This window comes from Mustela lutreola, chromosome 9, assembly GCF_030435805.1.
Source record: "Mustela lutreola isolate mMusLut2 chromosome 9, mMusLut2.pri, whole genome shotgun sequence".
Taxonomy (NCBI): domain Eukaryota; kingdom Metazoa; phylum Chordata; class Mammalia; order Carnivora; family Mustelidae; genus Mustela; species Mustela lutreola.
Window position 1 is genome coordinate 47,878,636 of NC_081298.1, and position 23,923 is coordinate 47,902,558.

The 23,923-nt window shown below is 47.7% G+C and overlaps 1 protein-coding gene across 3 annotated transcripts in view; it reads right to left on the bottom strand.

Moving 5' to 3' along the window:
- The window catches only part of CD93 (CD93 molecule), a 36,126-nt gene extending 28,263 nt beyond the window's left edge, over positions 1 to 7,863 (bottom strand). The window contains exons 1-2 of one of the 3 annotated variants that reach the window (XM_059134212.1): positions 7,684 to 7,863; positions 5,561 to 7,593 (exon numbers count right to left, since the gene is read on the bottom strand). In XM_059134212.1, the coding sequence (XP_058990195.1) occupies positions 5,561 to 7,593; positions 7,684 to 7,776 (2,126 nt within the window). In that variant the 5' untranslated portion in view covers positions 7,777 to 7,863. Of the gene's footprint in view, positions 1 to 519; positions 5,313 to 5,560 lie in introns of those variants that run through there. The other 2 variants (XM_059134211.1, XM_059134210.1) reach the window with 2 other exon arrangements.
- Positions 7,864 to 23,923: the final 16,060 nt, after the last annotated feature.

Here is a 23,923-nt window from a genome sequence, read left to right on the forward strand (position 1 = left end):
AACTCCGCAGCCAAGCAGGAAGGGATCTGGTTTGCCTGTGCAATTAGCTAAACAAACGGAAAAGGCTTTGCTGACAAAGTGGTGGCAAATGCTCCTGTGATAATTACAGAATGGTGTTTCCACATCACATCAACTGGGCATGTTTAATCCCGCACCAGGTGTCCCCCATGCAATTAAAATGATGCAGGAAACTAAACGGGCAGAGAGGCACGAGGGAGTAGACTCGGATCAGAAGACAAACTCTGGAACCATCGAGGCCAGCCTGGCTGGGTTCAGCAGCCAAGACACAGTACACAGTGCAGCCCAGTCTCTCTGAACGTCCTTGTCCCTCGCCCCACGCTAGGTGCCCCAGAGTTAGTTTTCATGACCCGTAGGTAAAGATGCAGAAGTGGGGCAGGCAAGGTACTTTTTTAAAGCGACTCTTGAGGAGAGAAACGGATATGTTTAATGACCATGAATTCAAGTTCTGCCATGTAGTTCGAGTTGTTATGAAATGTATTAAAACAAGTTGACAACAAATGCATTCCAGAGTTTATTAGGTTATGCATGTGACATAAAACACAAAGGACAACAAGCAGGCTACTCATTGAGGCAGACCCGAGATGCCCCTGGTTTCTCAGAGTTCTAAGACCGACGCAGCGGCCAAACCTGTCCTCCCCACCCTGGGAAACAGTCGCACCCAGGACAGAAAGAAGCCCCACAGAAGAAATCCCACAGTGACAGAATTAGTGCACCGCATTTCGAATACACAGATTTAAAAATACAAACATCTCATCTAGCGTTTGTGCAGCGATGACTGACATTTGCGATCACATCAAGTATCACAGAACAAGGCCTTGTGAACGACGTAATTCAAGCTTCAGCCAAATATGCATGTAAAGAACCCAGCCCAGAAGAACAGAGGGCAAAATCTGTAGAAAGGAAATGCTTGCCCCCTTGCAGATAAGAGGAACAACAATGTAAGAAAGAATTTACAGTTTCTTCCTAAAATAGATGGGCATGATCAAAACACAATTCTTTTTATGTTATTTTATTTTATTTTATTTTATTTTATTTTTAAAGCACTTCAGCAAGTATTAGTTTCGGGAATCTGGAACGGAATATGGTATTTGATTACAGAACACATGGAGAATTTTGATTATCAGCCTTTTTTTTTTTTGGTTGACAACCGCCACAAACCCTACAGACATAAGCGGTAGCTTTTGCAGCCAGACAGAAACAGATGTTTTTAGGGATCATATCTCAGATTCCTATGCTAAATCTATTGTTTAAGGTGATGGAAATATGGAGGGGACATTACACCATTTTGCAGCTGCTAGAAAGCCATGCTTTCCTGTTTTCCTGATTCAGACAATGGAGAAGGTAAGGAGAAAAATAATAGGAAAAGGCTGCCCTATATTTGCTTTTAAAAACTGCATTATTTTGAATGTAGTATTTTTGGGGGGGTCAAATCTCACCTCTGTTCTCTTAGTTTTCATAAAAATATCTGTGGGAAATAGGGTTGAAATAAAATGAGCTAATGATCACATCCATATTCTCCAAAAGTTGTTTGGCGATAAAACCCCAGGTCCTATCAGGATGTATTCAGACTGGGGCTCCTGAGTGGCATGTAAGAATAGCAACAAGCACGTGTGTGTTTCAGGGAGAAGGTTTATTTCCAACTTAGTTTTTCCTGTACCATCTACATAAACACACCCGCATACGTGTTTAACTTTTTATTCTACCTTTTTGCCTAATCACAGGGAAGATGTTAGCCTGCACCCCTCCTGTCCTTAAGACAGAAGCCTCTTGAGTCACCCACTTTATGCTGCCGGGAAAACACCGTGGGGCTATGCAGTGCCAGATGTCAAGGTTGTGATAATCAGGCATGTGGATGAACCAAAGGGACACCAGCCTCGAGGTCACAATGCTGAGCAGCGGTGGGTGCCCCCTACAAAAGACCCCACCAGGTCCACCATTTCCTAAGGCTTTTTTTTTTTTTTAAGATTTTATTTATTTATTTGACAGAGAGAGATCACAAGTAGGCAGAGAGGCAGGCAGAGAGAGAGAGAGGAGGAAGCAGGCTCCCTGCTGAGCAGAGAGCCTGATGCGGGACTCCTGATCCCAGGACCCTGAGATCATGACCTGAGCCGAAGGCAGTGGCTTAACCCACTGAGCCACCCAGGCGCCCTCCCAACGCTTTTTCAGATAGTTTTCCCACCTTTGCTTTATATAGTCCTCAGATGGAGCTTATCCTGTACCACATGTGCACAAGGGAAAAAAAAAGAAAAAAGAGGAGGGAGCATCCCTGAAATTCAGGAAGGAACCTAGTGGCCTGCATGTTTAGGGGACCTCCTCCCTTAAATGATCTGCCTTGGGAGACAGAGTGAGGGGAAGGGGTGGGTTTGTTCTGAATATAGTTTCTCCAAGAGCATCCTAGAATTATTGAAGTATGGGGAATTCTATTTGGACAAAAGTCTCCACTATCTTTGAGCTTGTTGCCAAGTAAAGCCATCTCCCTTTTCCCAGTGCCCTGGCCTTTCTGCTGCTCAACAGCTCAGGGACAGAACCGTGCTCCTGCCCAGCCTGGGGACACAGTCGGAGGAGTCTGCACCTGACATAACCTAACTTTCCCATGCTCCATCCTTTCCATTTCTTATTTTTCGTCATGGCCCAGGCACCTGGGAGCTTCTGGATAAAAAGACTGTTAGCCAATGACCAGTAAGTTAATGGCCACATGGACAGTGGGCATTTGTTTATCCACTGCTGTGGGCCCCCACCTCCCCAAGCAGGGATTCACAGCCCTCAGACAAAATGACAGAGGTATCAAATAGGACAAGAGCATTTGTTTGAGGCCATCGGTTTTCGTCAGATTCACTGCCTAAGCCCATCTAGTTCCAAGATCTTAGCCACTGGTAGGAGTGGCCAGGAGACAAGGCAGGGCACATCTACGGAGGAAGGGGCAGATTCTGCTGGAGAGGATATTGAGAAATTATTTACCAGCCCATTTCCTCCCTTGCGTGTTTCACGGTGGGGATCTGTGGTCTCCATGTTGTCGGGAATAGATTTTCTTACCCATAGAGGGATTTGAACCTGGAAAGCAGAATTGGGGCTGCACCGGAGAAGAAATCCAACTCTAAAAACGAGAGGGGGCAGTTGGGGACCTCAGCCAGTAATTTCCCACAGGTCCAGAAGGGGCTTAGGAGAAGCCTAGAATAGGAATGCCTCCTTCCTTCTAGTGATAAGGTAAAATTGTAAAAGCCTGGAGGTAAAGTTGTTGAATTTGCATTTATTTCACGTAAGTGCAGATATTGTCAGTAACACATCCAGCTAACTCTTTAAAATCATCTGAATAGTGGCATAATTTGTTCCCAAACAGGGTCCTGCGCTCAGTGGATTACAACCTTGGTCTCCTTGGGTGTTAAACATGAATATTTCAACTGAAATCTAAATAATACTAGATGTCTTTAAAAAGCACAAGTTCCAAATACCTTGTTAAGTCCTCCAAAAGCTTCATCTTTCCTTACACCTACTCCTTTACTTATCCATTTTCTCAAAACAACAACAAAACAAAAGAAAACAAAAATCCTGAAATATAGCACCTACATTTCAAAATTAGCTAAAGGATATTTTCTCAATTCTGAGGGTCATGCACCTGGCAGCTCTTCCTGCCCCAGGTGTCCGCCTCTGGGACAGATGTGTTTTTAAGGCAAAAATAGAAACAATAGAGCACCCTGGTTCTTAGAGACAGATTTTGAAATCCCTAAAAGGAAACACAGTCCCGTTCTGCTCTACAAGGCAACAGCAACAAGCCTGCAGGCCACCTGAGGTCTCCCAGTGCTAATCAGGCAGGTTTTAAGAGCTCTGACCACTGGTGAATCCCTGAGGAGCTTTCCAGTGACCCAGGCAAAGCTGCGTGGGGAGGAATTACTCTCCACCACTACACTGGGAAGGGAAATCTTTGCAAGCAAGCATTTAAAAATAAATTAAAACTGGTTTGAGTGGTTTCTGTGGTTGCAAATTTTGAGCTATTCTCTTTTCCTCTATCCCTCCCATCTCCCCTGCTTTTTTAAGAAATAGAGAAAAATGTGTCAGACTTTCTTCAAGCAGAAAGAAGACAGTGTCCTGCCTGCCCAGTCCCTGACATGCAAACTACAGCCACAAGTCAGGATCATGTTCTCAAGAAGCAATACCAGCTGTGAGCTATGTTAAAATGCCTTAAGATGCCACCATTCAAAGCTCAGCATCTCATCCCCCTCACACAGTCTTAGTAATCAGAATGAGAGGCTTCTCAGGGTTTCATCCATCTATGATCAAAGCATTTAAATCCAGAGCAGCATTCAGGGAAGGCAGGTGGCCTGGGAGGTGTCTCGGGGCTACACTCGCCCAGAGACAAGACGTCTCCAGCTTTTCCCCTTGTGCGTAGTCACTTCATCAACGGTAAGTGTGTGTTAGCACAAGTGCATTTAGATGGATTGATTCAAGTACTTGTGAAACAAACCCAGGCTTCTCTCTCAGGCGCTTCGGAGTACTTGCTCTCGAAAACATTTCATACTCCTCGCACACTTTCCAGACTTCACTTGCAAATAAACCCAAGACTATTAGAGACACTAAGAACTAGGAAATACAATTTCAAAACCCTCAGCGTTCTTGCTACCTAAGCAGATCAGTGTACTCTGGTCATTCTGTGGGACTCCAACTATAAAACTCCGCAGGGCTTGTGATAGGAAAATGCATGAACTCAACTGTAAAGAAATGTTTCCAGTTCTGAATATGTTCCTTTTGACAAAAACAAAACAAAACAAAAACAAAAACAAAAAAATACTTCTTATGTACTATGTAATTAAACAATCGATTTAGTTTCTGTTCTACCAAGAAGAACAAATCATTCCAATCCTAATTAGCATTAGCAGACCACCTTTCCTTCTTAGATGATTCCAATGAGCAGAAAAGCAGTTCCAAAGGAGCCCCATTAGCACCTGACTTGTAAACCCCTGATCCAGAATCAGTGGGAGCCATGCCATCAGTCACATTTGAATTTGACAAGATAAGTGAGTAAGAATTGTTAATATTCACAAAATTCCCAAAATGACATCCTAACCCAGTGGTCCCACTTTGGGAACACCACACACATGTAGAAAATACCTGTATATTCCAAGCGGTCAGGCTTTTAAGAATGTTTACAACCGTTTGCTAAGATTCCAGTCCAGTCTTTTGGAAGGATGTGGGTCCCCCACTTCTGACGGGGTGTGTAAAGGTCAGAGGATGGTGGTGGCTGATTGTCAGTGTCTCTGGGGCCATCTCACCTTCAGCAGTCTGTCCTTGGCGTCGGACTACAGAAAACAACCACGACAGCATTGGAAGCTGCTGTGACCTGCCGAGCACATCTAGACCCTGGGAGAGACCCCATACTCCACACCCCAGGCAGGGCAACAGCCCTTCAGGATCGCCTCTGGGCCGACAGCCTGGACAATGCCTGTCCCTTGTACTCTGCCTGCTTTCTGTGCCAGTCCTTGCCCGCCCACCTACCCGCACCTGCCCACCCTCCCGCCCCCTCTGGGTGACCTGTGGCCTCCTTTACCTGTACTGATTCTCCAAAGCCCTGCTCTCAGCTCGCTCTGGAGCCCAGGAGTAGCTGTCAGCTGCATTCTGGGGCTTTTTCTCCTTCTCCTCCTCCCTCTTTGCTCTCCGCTTGCGATAGACCAGTAGCCCTAGAGCCAGAGCCAGTAAGAGTAGGATGGCCACCACCGTGCCCAGTATGTAGAACAGCAGCAGCTTTTGTCCGTCCGTGCCCTCTTCGCTTTGTTCTGCCATGAAATCCTCATTTGTATTCTCCCCAAGGCCAGTGGTGGCCATGGGGTGATGGGTGCTGGGCTCCATCCAGACAGCAGGGGGCCTACTGGGAGCCGGCACGTCAGGTGCAGTTGGGGTGACAAAGGTGTTGCGTGGAAGGGAGGGTCCCTTTGTGGTGGGTGCCTCCTTGGAAGTGCCCTCAGGGCCCCCGATGGGCCCGGACATTGTGGGAGAATACACAACTCTCCCCTCTCTATCTCCTGCATCCTCTCCCTGGGGAGGCCCAGGCATTGGTGCCAGGGAGGTGGGTCCCAGCATGCAGGAGACCCCATCAGGGCCCAGCTCCCAGCCTGGCAGGCAGCCGCAGCGGAAAGATCCCTGCGTGTTGAGGCACAAGCTGTCACAGAGGCCATTCTCCGTGTCCGCACACTCATCCACGTCCTGGCACTGGGTGCCATCCTCCCCAGACAGAACATAACCCTTCTCGCAGGAGCAGTAGAAGGAGCCGTCTGTGTTGGTGCAGTGCTGGGCGCAGGGCGTGTGGCCGGTGGCACACTCGTCCACATCCTGACATCCTGACTCACTGGGCTCATAGCCCACCCAGCACTCACAGCGGAAGCTCCCAGGGGCATTGACACACTCCTGAGGGCAGGGTGAGTCCTGGCACTCGTCCAGGTCCACGCAGTCCCGCTGACTTGAATCCAGCTGGTAGCCTAGGGGGCAGCGGCAGGTGTAGTTCTCCCCTTGGGATGCCGGCACACAGGTGGCTGAGCCTCTGCATGGGTTGGAGCTGCAAGGGTTCCGGGAGGTACAGGTCACCAGGTCGTCGAGCAGCCGGAAGCCCGGCCGGCAGCCGCAGCGGAAGGAGCCGTCGCCCCCCTCGAAGCAGTCCTGCTGGCAGCCCCCGTTGTTGAAGCTGCAGCCATACTGGGTGCTGATGCAGAGGGGGCCCGAGCTGCCCCAGTCAAACACATCAGGGGCCTTCTCCCTGCACACGAAGTAATCCTCCTGACCGTGTTCCCCGGCCCCGCAGACCACGGTAGCTGCGGAGCCAAAGGGCACAGCCTCCAGGGAAGAGCTGGTGGCCTTGAATGGGGTCGTGTAGTCCACCCGGCCTGGACCCCCCAGAGCCAGAGGCTGGCACATGCCTTTGAAACTGAACTTGCACACGAAGCCCTCGACGCTGCTTCCTGGAGAGTTCGGGCTCCCGCAGGGGCCCTCGGACCACTTGGAGAGATGACTGGCATGAGATGGCTGGGACAGTTGCAGCAGCAGGGACACACAGCGCTTGGAAATGCAAGAGCTCCTGACCTCCTTGTTCCAGTTGGTGTAAGACGTGTCCTCCCCGCCACCGAGCCAGCTGAAGCCTTTAAGCGGCAGGCTGGGGTCTAAGCACTTGCCTTTCTCACGCTGGAGCCCTATCCAGAACTTGCCGATCCTAGCTGCCAGGATCGCCTCCGACTCCAGGAGCTGGGTGAGGGCGCGCTGGATGTGCCGGGCCTCCTCCTCACTCCTCACCGTGGCCAGGTTGCCCCCGTTCTTACTGCAGTGAAGCTGGGCCTCCGCTGCACTCAGCTTGCCCCAGTGGGCAGTGTAACAGGCATTCCCCGCACACACCACGGCTTCCCCGGGAGCCTGGGCCCCTGCCTGGGGCTGGCCCAGAAGCAGGAGCAGTGGCAGCAGCAGCAGCAGCGGTGGCAGCCTGGCGGAGGTAGCCATCATGGCCCTGGGTCCCTCTTGGCAGGACGCTGGTGGCCCTGCAGTGACAGCAGCAGGCGCAGCTGAGCTCCAAGGAGAACTGAGGGCTTGGGCGCAGACGCTCTGGCACAGGGAAGAACACAAAGACTGAGGGCTTTTCACATTCCCCTGACCCAAGGCGCATCCTGTACTGTTGTACTTCTTATTTCTTACCGGATACTGGGGCTTCCTGCAGTGAATAGTTTTCTGACTCCTGTTGCCTTCATCACGGTTTTGTTGTTCATAGAAGAGGTCAGACGGCTGCATTGGGTCTCTGGCTAGTCGCTGGGGAAATGCGGCAGTGTCGGGGGAGGGGGGGCAGGAGGTTCCAGCTCAGGGACGCCTGCTGCTTTATTTGGGCTCCCTTGTGTTCCCGTCTGCAGGAAGAACTTAAATGGCATGCTACAGAGTGAGTGGAGACTTTTGGAAACTAGGAAGTTGAAAAAGCTCACTTAGTAACCCATAATAAAATTCCACTTTGGTTTGCAAACAACCAGAAGAGAAAAAAAAAAAAAATCTCAGACTTAAGACATGAGGCCATGGATGGTTATAATTTTCAGCCTTTTTTAGAAGCAAACTGGATTTTTCTTCTGCCTATCTCATGTTCCCTTTGGCTTTGGAAGTCTTTTTTCTTTTATCCCCTCATCGTGAACTTTAAATAGATGGGCAGTTTTTAAATAGGAACCGGGCCGTGGGAATGACTGATTGTCTCACACAATGCCAAGCTCCTAAAGAACATTAACCCAAATGGGATGAAATTTGGCAGTTTTCAGGGTTTCATAGTGCAAATACTGTGTTGTGAGGTGGCAGTGTCACAAAAAGCAACAGAAAAGCAAGAGGAAAATGTTTCTGGCCTCGTGGCCCTGGACTTGCTTTCCTGCCTCCCCCGGCTCAGGGTTAGTAGGAAGGGCCAGAGTTCTGAGAATCCCGGCCACAGCAGGCCCCTTCCTCCCAGCAGCTTATCAAAGGCCCTTGAAGCAAAATGTGCTTTTCCTGAAGTCACAGATGTGTTACTCATCGGGGCTGTCTTCCTCCCAGAAGTAGACCCTGAGACAAAGATTTGGGACACGTCATTTATCTGAAAGGAGAAGTCAGACAGGAATGGGGGGTGGGGGAAAGAGAGGATGCCTGAGCATGCAGATGATACTGGGTCTCCTGGAGCATGGTACCTGGGAGCCCCCAGTGACCTCATCAGTTTTCTGAGCCAAGGAGATGGGGCTGTGGCAGCTCTGTTCCAGGTCCCCTCCTCATTGGAAGCAAAAAATTCTTGGCACTCTGGATTGATAGTGAGAACCTCATTCACTAGAAGGAGCACTCAGGAGGGGAATGGCTGGAAGCTACCGAGATGCTCTGGGCACCACACACATGTCAGGGTGTGGTGAGATTTGAGTTAGGGTATCATGGGGGTTATGAACTCACGGGCTTTCGGCCTCACCAAAGCATAAGGTGCCCATCTCAGACTCTAGTTGGAGACCCTTCAGAGGTGTCCCTTATGTTTTTATTTTAATAAGATATTTGAAATAGTCCAGGAATCCTGTCTCAGACCCTTAGGATCCCCCTGTGTTCTTTGGTGTCATCTATCCACCCACTTACCTAACCATCCATACCTGTATCCATCCATCCATCCATCCGTCTACCCATCGACCCATCCATCTAACCACTCACCTATCCACCCACTCACCTATCTATCCATGCATTTATCCATCCACCCATTCATCCAACCAGTCAATCAGCCAGCCAGCCAGCCAGCCAGCCAGCCAACCAGTCAATGTTATTTAAGCCACCACCATTCACTGGGCTAGGCATTGGGATTAAAGGAGGGACTCCTGCTTTCATGACCCTTGAAGTCTGTTAGAGTGGACAGATTTGAACATGTTGGACAGCTGTAGCTATCCAACAAGGAGAAGTTGAAAGTGTCAGCAGAGGTACTGCCCTGTTTGGGATGTAAGCAGTAGGACTGGTTCCTCTGATGGAGAAGGCCAATGAAGTTGGGATCTAAAGGAGGAATAGTTAAGAAGGGGAATGATTTCCATATGCGGGAATAGCACAGACAGAGGCCCTGTCGTGTGAGGGTTGTGACATTTACAAACATATGAAGGATGGGCCATGAGACTGGAACCTGAAAAATGGGAAGGAGCACCCAGGGAAAGAGGAACTCTGTGAGTCCAAACAATGAAGATTTGAGGTTTTGTTCTGAAATCCATGGGGAACACCCAGAGACCAACCTGCTGAGACTGCATGTAGAGAATTGAAAAGTAAGCTAACGGATCCCAGTGGTATGGGGGAGCCACTCAGCAGGCAACTGCAGACTTGCAGGCACAAATGACAGTGACTTGAGCTGGGCTGAACCCCTGGATTAGGGACAGCAGATTCAGGAAATGATACAGGTCCAGAACAGGCTGTTCTTGGCATTGGTGGAGTATGAGCAGAGGACATGGGAAGTATCCAGAAGGACTTCTGGATACTACCAAGGGTTGCAGATCCTGGAAGGCTGTGTCTACTGGAGGTGGAGAAATGGGGCCTGGATCAGAGAACAATTGGAGGGAGTCTGCCACTTGGGACCCAGGATCCCCCTGCTTCCTTAGGACTCTGAATTTACCACCTTGGGAAACTTGGGAAGTAGCTAGGTTTAAGGGGGCATGGAAAGGCTGGGTGCAGGCCACTGTAGCTTGGTGAATATTTAGTCTTGGCGAAAGGGTCAGTGTTGACTTCTTCCTGGGCAAAGAAGCTATGTTTCTAAAGTTTTAGTTATAGGCAGGCAACTTCTTATCATTTTATAAAATCAGTCGGATGATGATTGAAGCTTGAGTTGCACTACAGCCTGGCATGCGCTCATAGCAGACTCTTCCTCCTGATTTAGAGTCCTGTCTGTGTAATTCCTCGATTAACTGCTGTGATCGTGCAGGATTCACCCAGCATCCTGCTTGGTTGGTGCTTAATGACATGGGCTGAATGAGTGATTTACAGCTTATGAACCAGTCTGACCCCCAGATCTTTGTCCAGGTATTCTTTCTTTGGCAGTTCTTCATCTTTCACATGGGAACTTCTGAATCAATTCTTCTTCACTTGGCGAAGTGTTGATATCATAAAGAAGAAAGTGAAGCAAGGACATGTGCTCAGTTTATTCATTCATTAACCCAGGGAATATTGTAAAACACTGGCTGTGAGACAGACCACGTACAGTGCAAGAAGCTCCCAGCTCTTAAATTTGTGAGCTCTTAAATTTCCACTCCCTTATCTCTAGTAACCCGGTTAGCTAAGCCTTGCTCTTGCTCCCCCTCATCTGTAAAGAAGGAATGGGAACCAGAGCCTCTGGATGCCTTTCTTAATCTAGTGTCAACAACAGAGAACTCATGTAATTACATATCCTTCTCTCTTCTGAAACTGGGAAGAAGGAGATCAGAGAGAAAGCAGGAACAGAGACCACTGCTGCCCTCACTGTGTGGTACAAGGAACCAAATCATCTGTTTAAACCGCATGGGTGCAGTTGGCCTCATACTGATGCAATGACTGTTAAATACAGTGCAGTGATTATCTCCCCTCCCTTTGTGTCTCACAACTTTTGACTTCGACTCTAATCCTTGATCTTTCAGTTACCGCCTGCTGAGCTTGGCTGAGTTAACTCTCCTGAGACCCCACCGCCAGAGGTCTCTAGCTCCAAGTGTCCTGCTGTCCTCCTTCACCTGTAAGGAAGTGGCACAAGCATTTGGGGGGGAGTGGGGGGGGGTGGAAGCCCAATGCCTTGTGAGCTCAGCAGAAGAAGGAGAGCTTACTTTTACCAGGTGGGATTTAGCTGAGTTCACAAAGTATTGAGGATTGTCTGGATGCTGACTTGAAGAAAATTCTGAGCCTTATGTCCTGAATTCTTCCACAGATGACAAGTTACCACCTTTTACTTAGAATGTAGGTTTTATTGGGACACCTGGGTGGCTCAGTGGGTTAAGCCTCTGCCTTCAGCTCAGATGATGATCTCAGGGTCCTGGGATCGAGCCCCACATCGGGCTTTCTGCTCATCGGGGAGCCTGCTTCCCCCTCCCTCTCTGCCTGTCTATCTGTCTACTTGTGATCTCTGTCTGTCAAATAACTAAATAAAAGTCTTTAAAAAAGAACATAGATTTTTACCAAACCCCTTTGAAGATTGATAGTTAAAAAATAGGAATCTGTAGTGGGGATACCAGAGAGCTTTCCTTGGCAGATTTTTGAGTGCAAGCCACATTAAATGTTCTAGAACAATCATAATCCTATTAGCATGGTGTAGGCCCTGAGCCATGACCCCAAACTGTCTACTTTTATTCTGTACTCATTTATCAATGAGTACTGCGCTCTTTTTAAATTCTCTAAAAACTTACTTCATACAAAAGAACAAATATTGTTAAAATATCTGTACTGCACGAAGCAATCTACACATCTGATATAATCCCTATCAAAATAACACCAGCATTCTTCCCAGAGCTAAAATTTTTATGGAATCGGAAGACATTTCAAATAGACAAAATAATGTTGAACAAGGAAAGCAAAGTGGAAAGCATCACAATTTCAGACTTCAAGTCATATTATGAAGCTGTAATTGTCAAGACAGTATGGTACTGGCCCAAAAAGAGACACATAGATCAGTGGAACAGAATAGAGAACCTAGAAATGGACCCTCAGCTCTATGATCAATTAATCATCCAAAAAGCAGGATAAAAGAGCTAATGGAAAAAGATAATCTCTTCAACAAATGGTGCTGGGAAAATGACAGCCACATGCAGAAGAATGAAAACAGACCACTTTCTTACACTATACACAAAAGCAAATTCAAAATGGGTGAAAGACCTAAATGTAAGACAGGAATCCATCAAGATGCTGGAGGAGAACTTAGGCAACAGTCTCTTGACTTCAGCCCTAGCAAATTCTTACTAGACATGTCACCAGAGGCAAGGGAAACAAAAGCAAAAATGAACTATTGGAACTTCATCAAGGTAAAAAGCTTCTGCACAGCAAAGGAAACAGCCAACAAACCAAAAATGTAGTCTATGGAATGGGAGAAGGTATTCACAAATGTCTCATCAGATAAAGGGTTAATATCCAAAATCTGTAAATAACTTAACAAACTTGGGCGCCTGGTTGGCTCAGGGGGTTAAGCCGCTGTCTTCGGCTATGGTCATGATCTCAGGGTCCTGGGATCGAGTCCCGCATCGGGCTCTCTGCTCAGTAGGGAGCCTGCTTCCCTTCCTCTCTCTCTGACTGCCTCTCTGCCTACTTGTGATCTCTCTCTGTCAAATAAATAAATAAACTCTTTAAAAAAAAAAAAAAAAAAGAAGAAGAACTTAACACCCAAAAAACAAAACAAAACAAAAAATCCAGTCAAGAAATGGGCAAAAGTCATGAATAGAAGTTTTTCCAAAGAAAACATCCAAATGGCCAACAGACACATGAAAAAATGCTGAACATTGCTTGGTATTAGGAAAATACAAATAAAAACCACAGTGAGAAACCACCCTATCAGAATGGCTAAAATTAACAAGTCAGGAAACAACAGATGTTGGTGAGGATACCGAGAAAGGGGAACCTTCCTATAGTGTTGGTAGAAATGCAAACTGCTGCAGCCACTCTGGAAGACAGCATGGAGATTCCTCAAAAAGTTGAAAATAGAGCTACCCTACAATTCAGCATGCTGCTGCCCCTCAGAACAATTGGTTGCTTAAACTGTAACCCCTGGAGGATTTTACTAGTTGCCAAGCACATTTAGAGATGGCCTTAAAAAATACTGATACTGATAACAGGTCTTTGGGGAGAAGGACGATGTACGACCATGAAGCTGGGCAGCTGGGGATGCCTGGCCCACCCAGGGCGGAATGCCACCTGCTTCAGGGAAGCCGAGCACCCGGGAACGCCCGGTCAGCTCAGGGTGGAACGAAAATCCGCCTACTTCCCTTTTCCATTATCACTCCTTTCTCTTCCCAGAAGTGCTCGTTGTTAGTTAGATGAGTCCTTTGAATGTGCTTGGTTAACTATAAACCTTACCCTCCTCCTTGCTTGTACGCAAGACAGGATTAACACTTGACCTTCATCAATCCTTCTGTTGGCTATTGTTTTCTATCTAATAAAAGTGAGACTGTGGAGTTGCTTGTAGCAGCAGTCCTTTTCGACTGTTGTCCCCTGCTCCCAGTCTTTTGCAGCTGACTTGTTTGTGCCTAATTCTTCTCTCGTCGCCGACTAGAAGCGACACAGCAACTGCACTAGTAGGTATTAGTCTAATGGGTACAAAAATGTTGATTCCAAGGGTCACATGCAACCCAATGTTTAAAGCAGCACTATCAATAATAGTCACATTATGCAAAGAGCCCAAATGTCCATCGACTAATAAATGGATAAAGAAGATGTGGTATATACATATATACAATGGAATACTCCTCAATAATCAAAAAGAATGGGGCCACTTGAGTAACTCAGTGGGTTAAGCCTCTGCCTTCGGCTCAGGTCATGATCTCAGGGTCCTGGGATCAAGCCCCGCATCAGGCTCTCTGTTCAGCTGGAGCCTGCTTCGGAGCCTACCACTCTCTCTCTGCCTGCCTGTCTGCCTACTTGTGATCTTTCTCCCCCGCCCCCCATGTCAAATAAATAAGTACAAATAAATAAATAAAAATTTTAAAAAGGAATGAAATCTTGCCATTTGCAACAATGTGGGTGGAGTTAAAGTATATTATGCTAAGCAAAGAGAAAGACAAATGCCGTGTGATTTTACTCTTATGTGGGATCTAAGAAACAAAACAGAAGAACATTGGGGAAGGGAAGGGAAGGAAAAATAAGATAAAAACAGAGAGAGAGGCAAACCATAACAGAATCTTCATTAACTGTAGGAAACAAACTGAGGGTTACTGGAGGGGAGGTGGGTGGGGGGATGGGATAACTGGATGATAGGCATTAAGAAGAGCACTTGTTGAGATGAGCAAGGGGGCGGCTTATAGATCATCCAACTTTTTTCGCTTTGAAGAGATAGCACACTTCCACCCTCCGTTCAAATCCCACTCTCACTTAGTAGCTGTGTGACCTTATGCAAGCTGCTGAATCACTCTGTTCCTCATTGTGTAGCAAAAAATCTGTGACTCTTTCCTCAATTGCAGTGGGAGACAAGGCAACTTCTGGTCCCAGGGGGCTTTGTGGAGATGCAGTGAGTTCTTACCTCTAGCAGAGAACAGCGCCTGGCAGGAAGTGAACTACCATCATACTGGGAAGCTGAGGAGCTGAGAAGACCCAGACTCTCCCGCTCTAGCTGGAGTCTAGCTCTGTTTGGGCATTTGCTGGTTTGGGGATTGGATGCACCTAACGTCCAGAGATGTTGGTTTGCTCATCTGTGAAATGGGGAAAATAAGAGTCACAATGCCATCACGTTGTGAGCGTTAAATTTAAGGAGACAATAGCTGTATGCACTTCCTTTGGGGTCTGAGGCAGAGCAGACCCTCAAGAGGTTAAAGTCCCTGTTACTGGAATTGCAAGGAAACAGAAAAGTCAGGCACCACACCTCCACACCCAACCCCACTGAAGAAAAGCTGAAAAGGACAAAAACACCCAATTGCATTTGGCGGAGACTTGGAGATTTTCTTTTTCAAAGACTCCCCTGCCTTCAAGACTTGTTTTGCTCCTTGGCTGATTAAACATTCTTCTTTAGAGCATTATTGATTTTTCCACACTTTGTAAATAGTCTCCTAACGTAATTTATCATGCACAATATTTATAGAAAACTTGACTGGGCTGCATGTTGTTTTTAAGGTTAACTGGTGTTTACCTCCTGGCAACTAGCTTTGAGAAGCAAAGGCCGCTTGTCAGCATTTGGAAAAAGATAAATCACAAAGAGGAATAGTGCTTTTCGGCAGGGTCTTTCTTACATTTTTCATCTCTAGCAACAGCTCTGTGCATGAAATAGAAGGTTGTAAATCATGCTTCCGTGGCTGAGTTGGGTGATTTGCGGGGTCCATTTGGTATTTGCAGCATTCTCGGTGGTTCCAGTAAGCTGTCAGAACAATTTGGCCCTATTTAGACAATACGATTTTATGGAAATACAGATGATCTATTTGGCCTTACTTGCCAAGTTTTGATTCTCCATGAAATGAGAACAGTAACACAACGGTTGTTTGAAAGGAGGTCATGTAGGTTGAATAGATAGAATTTTATTGCCTTCAGGAAGCTGAGTGGGGAATCTTGGGGGTTTCCTAGAAGGACAGACTAGATCTAGAAAAGCAAATGACTCAAGCATCCATTGAGAACTGGACAGGTACCAGGGAGGTCCAGGCCCATGCCCAGGACCTGGTAGATGGGTGCTAGACTGTCCTCTGCAGCTGGGAGCCTGGGCTGCAGAGGAACTGTCTGCCCTGTTCAGGGGGAGAACAAAAAAGTGGGACCCCATCTTCCTAGGTCAGAGCTGCTGCCTGGTTGCCACTGGCATCTTCAAACTCAAGCGATTTAGCACAACCGAGAATAATAATTTCCACCTTTTATCGCTGTGATTGCTAGCAAATGTGACACTTCCTGGATATATGACTTTGCAAGTATCTGTCCTCCCTGGGCCTCGGTTTCCTAATGTGAAAGCATGTGCATTAAATGAGATAATGTAGTAAAGCTTTTGGCAGTCAGTGCTTCAACAACAGTTGCCATTATCAGACATGTGGCTAGCGGCTCCCATTCCCCATGTGACAGGTTTAGGATTATCTCTACTCTAGTTGGTTCTGGGAGTAGCCTCCACACACACACCAGCGGTAGCGCCGTGCTCCATAGCACCGCACGGGACCCAGAGAAGGTCCCCCGGGGGTGGGGCAGGAGGGGAGCTGCCCCAAGCAGAGATGGTGGAGGGGTGGCTAGAGGTGTCCCTAACCCGGGAACCCGGGGGATGCATGTAGGGCACTGGGGCAGTGTGTGTGCTTCCAAAGGCAGCCCTGTGACCTGAGATCCCAGCGTGTGTCCTGCAGCTCTCCCTTCCTGCCGTGGGATGGCGGTGTCCAGAGGTTTCCGCCCTGCATGATCCAGCGGCGGCGCGCCCTCCACCAATCAATCCATTGTCACCCCTGCCACTGGGATCACAAGCTGCTGTGGGCCCCTGGGCCCTGCCGCCTCCCTAAGTGTGCTGAGGGCTTCTTCTGTGCAATGGCACTCTGGCTTCAAAGGCTCGGGCCCTGCCTGCTGGGGTGGAGAGAGAGGAGGCGGCAGGGGCGCTCTGACGTAGGGGCACTCCGGCATACCGCCCCTCCGCACCCTGGCTTCCGGAGCCAGGAGTAATAATAATTCCTGCACCTCTCTCGGGTAGATGAGCCGGGAGCCTCCCGCCGGCTGTGCTGCATTCAGATCCGCCAGTCTAGCACTGTGTGTTGGACTCTTCAGCCAGGTTTGATGGGGCTCCCTGAACGCCCTGGGGACTTCCTAGAATTTGGTCTTCCTGACTAAATCAGACTATTTCATGGAAGTGTGGTCTCCTCCCCGTCCTTCTCAAGTATGAGGGGAAAGGTCAGAGCCCCATTCTAGTAAAGGTACCTTGTGAATTCTCCTCTGCTGCCTGGTGCAAACTCTGTGACTTCAGGAGACCGACTCAACTCTCCTGTGCCATTAATTTTCCATCTATGCAAAGTCACTCTGCATGACACTCTGACCCTTTCCCACACTGTGGGAGGAGGTGAGGGCAAGAGAGGGCAGACCAGGAGGAGGCAAAGAAGACGTGCCCAACAACTGGTTGACACTTGTCACCTCTGACATGGCATTTACTGGGCAAACAGATGGAGAAGTCTCCTGTTTTCACATCTCATAAAAAACAGCTGAGTGGACTTAGTTCTATTAAGTCATTCCAAAAATAAACCAGAGTTGTTTTTGTTTTTAATATCTCTTTTTAAAAAACATAACAGAAAACTGACCTTTTAACAAACTGCTTTGTTTCCCTCAGTGTCTGCTTGGGAAGGGGATGGATGTAGGGAGAGGAAAACAGGGAGAACAGGACAGGGTAGTGACATGGCGGTCCTATGGCCCCAGTGGCCAGGGGTTGCCTCCAGGTAACACAGGAAGGTGCTGGTCACTGCAGTTGGTGACATGGTGAGGCTGTGGGTGCCTGTGGGCACCCAGGGCACGATGACAGAGAAAAGTCCCTATTAATCAGGCATTCCATTCATGACTGCGTTGTCCTGGACAAGAAGGCCTGATTGATACCCCAATACCAGCACCAAATCCTGTTAAAACTGACAGGGGTCAAAGTAGAGATGGCCCACAGTGTGCAGAGAGCTCCAGCGTGGCTGCTCATAAAGTAGTAAACCGCCCATGCTTGTGCTCATCTGTCTAATGTCATTTCACTGGTGGCGAAGTTTCATCACCTTGTTGCTTTTCCCATAAATGTTCTGGATTGTGTCTAGTTTCCATCTGAAACTATGAATCACATGGCCCACGCCCTACCTTTCTCCAACACGGCAAGGGTAACTTTCCTGTTGGCAGGCCCCATTGCAGCCTGTTTCCGATGAGCATCCTAGTGTATCACATCTCCTTTTCCCAGTTCTTTCTAGAAGATAAAAGTTGGGAAGTGGCCGGATCCGCAGGCCCGGGAGAATGTAACAGTGCTGCGCTACTCAGTGTCAGTCATGTCAAAGCTTCATGACAACCTCCGTAGGTGAGCCTCTACCAGAATGAGAACTGTGGGTCCCATGCTAGGTCCAGCTCTCCGACATTTTTTATTACAGCCACAAAGTGTTTTTAAAATTTTGATTTCATGCTCAATATTTAAAAATTGTATGATTTTGCATAAAGATTTGTATTTCTGGCTGCTCCAAAAATATCAAGGTGTGTGGCAAAGTCGGCCTCCTGCCGACAGGGCAGTCAGCGGCCACACCAGGCTCACAGATGCTGCTGTATTGGTTCCGATAGTCCTGGGACCTCAGCTCCACTAAGTACCACCCTGGCAGCCCACCTGCCTTCCACCTAAACCCGGGATCATTCTTCAGCTGAAATTACCTGGGGTCTATTCAGAATTTTGTGTGTCCTTCTCGCTCTGTGAAATAGGGTGTGGGAAGGCCTTCTACTCATCATATGACTCCTTGATCCCTCTCTAACAGATGTTCTCTCCTACATTAACAGAGAGGAACTCAGTTGTGTATGTTTTGGCAGGAAGCTTCAGAAGATGCTAGGGGATTCCTCTGTCTAGTGAGTAAACCTGGACAGGTCCAAGCTGATGGTGACATGCCCATCCCCCTGTCCAACAAAATCCAGGCAGACATGTGACATGGGCTGCCTGTGCAGTGTGGGGAGCGTTCCAGAAGCTTGCCTCAAACAGAGATGTGAAAACAGTTATCCTGTCCTCTTGAATGATTGTCTCAGTGCTGGTTTACAAAGCTCCTGAGGTTAGAACAAGCAGGCATGCTTAGGAAAGTGGAAAACAAGAGACCTCAAAGCCATCACTGAATTGCTGCATGAGCCAACCCTGAAATCACCCCACCTGAGACTTCTTAAATGGAATGATTACCATTTTCGATTGTTTGAACGAATTCTAGATTTTTGAGTCCTAAGGATTTTAGCCTGTGGGACAAGAGCTGACCCGGAAGACTTTCAAGTTCTTCCTGGGTCTGTTTGCCACAGCACATCCCCACACAACAGTTCAAGGGGTCAGGCTATTTCCCCCACCCACACTGGAAGAGAGAAAAGTCTTCTCACTAGGCTATTTCTCAGGGAAAGTAGGCCCTCCCTTGCCAGGGGTGAACAAGGAAGGCGGTGACTATTTATACCCGTAGATAATCCGAATGGTGGCATGGAACTACCAGCAAGGACACGTTTGGAAAGACCGGCTGTGATCTGGTTGTCCATGCTCCAACAGTCTGCCTGTATCTTGGGGTCCAGCGACAACGGGGAACAGTGGATGGCACAGAGGGGCATGGCACACAGGCCTGAGCTGGCCGGAGTCCTGGTGCCTGTACCTGCTATCACTTTCCGGTTTCACAGGGGAATGAAGTGGGTGGCCGGAGGAAGGTGAGACACCAGGCTGCTGCGGGTTCCAACATGCAGAAGCCACAGGATTGAAGCCTGTTTGAGATGAAAGAGGATGATGTGACATCACACAAAGCCGGGCCAGTACCTCCTGATTTCCTTAAAAAGTTAAGTCTGGAATGCCTAGGGGCTGCCAGCTCCTCACCTGAGGGGGAATTCAGCAAGTGTGTGCCCTTTCTTTTAGCTCTTGTATTGAAAAAGCAGAAGTGACTTTGGTGTGTTAGCAATTCATCTCGGAAGCCCCCAGACAAATGATAATTTTCAGTGGTGACTGCTTTGCAGGAGTTCAGTTGTCGCATTACAAAACCAACTGCTTCCATAGAATTCAATTTAAAAAAAATGTATTTCCATTCAACTCAACTTTTTTTTTTTTCAAGTTAGGGGTAGTAGGGGTGCAGAATGACGTAATTTGCTTTACTAAGAAACTGCATTATTCAAGAGATCAATGGAGGGTCATAAAGGATGTGGGTAACCTGCTCTGATTGAGGTTGACTATTGATTTCTTCTCCCTGTAATGCTGCAAACTGATTCGTAAAAGCACAGAGCGGTAGCAGACGTCTTAGCTCCACGGAACGCCCTGCTCTGGCTGAAGGCTGAGTCAGCAGCAGTCAAGGCTTGTTTCACCAGGTCCTTGCACCTGCCTGGGACTCGCTGTGAGAATGTGCCTGCAGGACAGGACATCCCCACCCTAGCCAATGCCATTCTTGCCTCCGTCCCCCGCCATGCTCCTCACAGTGGTGCATGTCACCTCTGCCTTCCCACCTCTCTCAGTTCTCTCTGTTACGCCTCTTTGATGTCCTGAAGTTGCTCTCACAAAGGTCGGGCCTCTGTGGGTGACCACAGACCCATGTCAATCCTCAGTGACTCGACCTTCTGACTCTCTTTCTGGAATCCTCTTGTTGAGGACCCCAGGTAGTCCACATCCCGTAAGATTCTTCCCCTGGTGGTTGTCTTCCTGCGTCCCTATACCTCCCTCTTTCACTGTACCCTACATGACCTCAACCTACCCCAAACATCCCCATTACTAACCCAGCTACCTACTTCTCACCTGGACTGTTCCAAGGCACCAAGACCAGAGTCATGTTCACTTTCTGCCTGTCCCAATACAAGACATGCAGGGAGCATCCTTAACTCCCACCTCCCCCAACTTCTTATAGATGTCATCAAGCCCAAATTGGCCTTCTTCTCCCTGCCCATTCCCTTCCTGTGCTACAGATCCACCACCACTCATGGGGACCTATGCACTGGGTTCCTGGTGGGATGCTGGTTTGGCTCCTGCCTCCCACTCTCATACTAGAAGGTGAAATCACTTTAAAATGTAAACCTGGTCCTTTCTTCCCCTGCCACACAGATATGCCGGAACAAAATGCTGCCCAGGTGTCCCACTGATTTTGGGAGAAAAACCAAACTCCCAACATGGCCTGGTTAGTTCTGATACTTTTCTCCTTTCTGTTCCCATCTCTGCATTTTCTAGATGCAGCCCTATGGGCTGCAGGGTCCTCCTGCAGGGAATTTGCAAGCTGTGTGCACTGACCTGTGTACACACACACACACACACACACACACTCTCTCTCTCTCTCATACATGCACACATACCTATACATACTTAAACACACACACCCTTGTGCACACATATATACATATGCCTGTTCACAATACATGCATGTCTATAAACAAATATGCACACACACTCCTATACACATATATGTACTCTGATACACACACATATAGACATGCCTACATGCATGTAAACTAGTTAACTAGTTAACCCTTTTAACCTCTTTAGGTATTGGCGAAGCTGTGCCCATCTTTCCAGAGTAGATCCAAACTCCTTGTTATTTGCTCTTAGTGCAAGCCTCCCCACACTGCACCTCTTCTGAAACTTTGTACATTTGTAGTTTCATGAAGGCATGTGGGACACAGTGCCTCCCTCCAGTATCTATGGACCCGTAAGAGCTGGAAACTTGTCCTTCTTGTCATCACTGGTTCCTGGTGCCTGCTACAAGGAGTAGGTGGTCAGTGACTATTTGCTGAATGAACTGACGAATCCCCAGGGTGAGCATGGAGGGCCTGTTCAGTTGGGAAATCCAATGGACATTTAGGATGCACACGCCAACTTGTCTGAGATAGTTACAGTTCAGAAAGAGGTATGTTCAAATTTAAAAACAAAGGAGGAGGAATTGCTGGGCTGGCCCCTGGTCCCTGCTGCTTGCTTCCTCTGCTCATGAAAAGCAATGGAAGAGAATTCATGCCTGCTTTACAATGGTCTTCCCCATTGTTCATCAAGTCCCTTCTGTTTGTGTCAAGCCCCTTTCTCCATCTCCACCATCCTGTGGGCATGGGCCTGTGAATCCCAGAGGACACACCAAGGATCCCATTGTGCTTTCCTTCTCTTGTTCACAACAGGGTTCTTAGATTTCTCAAGTAGGGTTGACATTGAGATATTAATTTCAAGGCCCTCCACTCAAACTTCCTTCTCTTTTGTGTCTTTGTGTAAAACCTTAAACTCCCCTGTCTGAAACACACTATGAAGTGATTTTAAAGGCATAACATCAACACAAAGGTGATGATTAGAACAGGTGCAGAAGAGGGAACAGCAAGAAGAAAGCAATCTGGTCATGCTCAGTTTTCATCATCCTTTAAGCATCCTCATTTGGACCAAAGTCTCTCTGATGTGAAGTGTCCAGCTTGAATATTCTTACCATCAAGAATATTCTTACCATCGATATTCTTACCAATATTCTTACCATCAAGGGCAGGGCAAAAACGAAGTGCATCCCTAAGGTTGCCAGTGAACCTGCACCAGGAGGAAGACCAGGTACTGGAACAGCCAAGCACCACCTCTCCTGGCCCCTATGGGGATACTAGGCACAATGCTCATTTTCAGTGACACACGAGAATCACTGTGGGAGTGTGACAAACTGCAGTGCTAAGCCCCAGGCTGGGCCAAGTAAATCAAACGCACTGGGTGAGGCCTGGGCTGGGAGTTCTCACTCTCTCTCCTTCTTCCTCTCTCTCTCTCCCTTTCACATGCACACACACACACACACACACACACACACACACATACACACACACAGCATTGAGAAACACAAGGCTGGCAGAGTCCAAGTATTCAACAGACATTCACTGAACAGAGCTGTGGTCTCCCCTTCAGAAAAGAAACATAACTGCACTCCAGTGGAAATGTCCTTACTACCAGCTAACATATACCTGGATACGTGTGTGTACACTGGCATGCACAGAGCCTTTAGGCTGAGCCACAGGAAATCTGAGCAAAGCACACACCTATGATAACTGGGAGTTCAAAGGGCTTTCTTATACTTTGTCTCACTAACCCTCTTACTCACCTGCAAGGGAGGTCCTCTCAAGATCACATGTCGAGATGAGTAATAGTGCTCCTCTCTGAGCTGGAATGCTGCACCCAAGACCAACTTGGAGGAGTGATGGAGGGGCCAGGAGTAATGATGGAGGAGCCAGAAACAATGGAGGATCCAAGACTGATGAAGGAGCTAAAAGTGATGACACAGCCAGGTTGTGATGGTGCATCCAAGAGTAACCAAGGAGCCAGGACTGATGGCAGAATCAAAAGTGATAGAGGAACTAAGAATGACAAAGGACCCAGGAATGATGATGGGAGCAGGAGTGATGGTGAGACAGGGGTGATGATGGGACAAGGAGTGATAATGGGATCTGGGGTGATGATGTACCCAGAAATGAAGAAGACCTGGAAGTGATAGTGAGGCCATGAGTCATGGTGGGAGCACAGTTGATTATGAGATGAGGAGTGATATGTCCAGAAGTAATGGTGGACTAGGACCTATGATGAATCCAGGAGTGAAAGTGGGACCAAGAGTGATGGTGTGATCAAGGGTAATAGTCCCAAACCAGTAGGAGCCCAAATGTCCTTTGACTAGTACATGGTTAAATAAATCGTGGTCCATCAGTACCATGATACAGCTCATCAATAACAAGGTAAGAACTACTGGCACACATGTCAACCTCTAGAGAATAATGCTGATGGAGAAAAGCCAAAAGGTCACATGGAGTATAGCTCCATATATAATAATTTTGAAATGATAAAATTGTAGCAACAAGAGACAAAATTTTGGTTGCCAGGGTTGAGGGAGGGTTGGTGTGGGAGGCAAATGGATATGGTTATAAAAGGACAGGGAGGTGTTTTTGTGGTCATGGAAAAGCTCTGTGTCTTGACCACATCGCTATCAGTTTCCCAGTTGTGATATTGCATTATAGTTCTCCAAGATGTTTCTGTTGGGAAGACTGAGTAAAAAGAACATGGGGCCTCTCCATGCTACTTCTTGCAAACTGTATGTCAATACACAGGGATCTCAAAATAAAATTTTTTTTTTGTTTTTTTGTTTTTTTTTTAAGGAGAGGGTCTTGGTCACCAGTTTCTTCACACACGCAT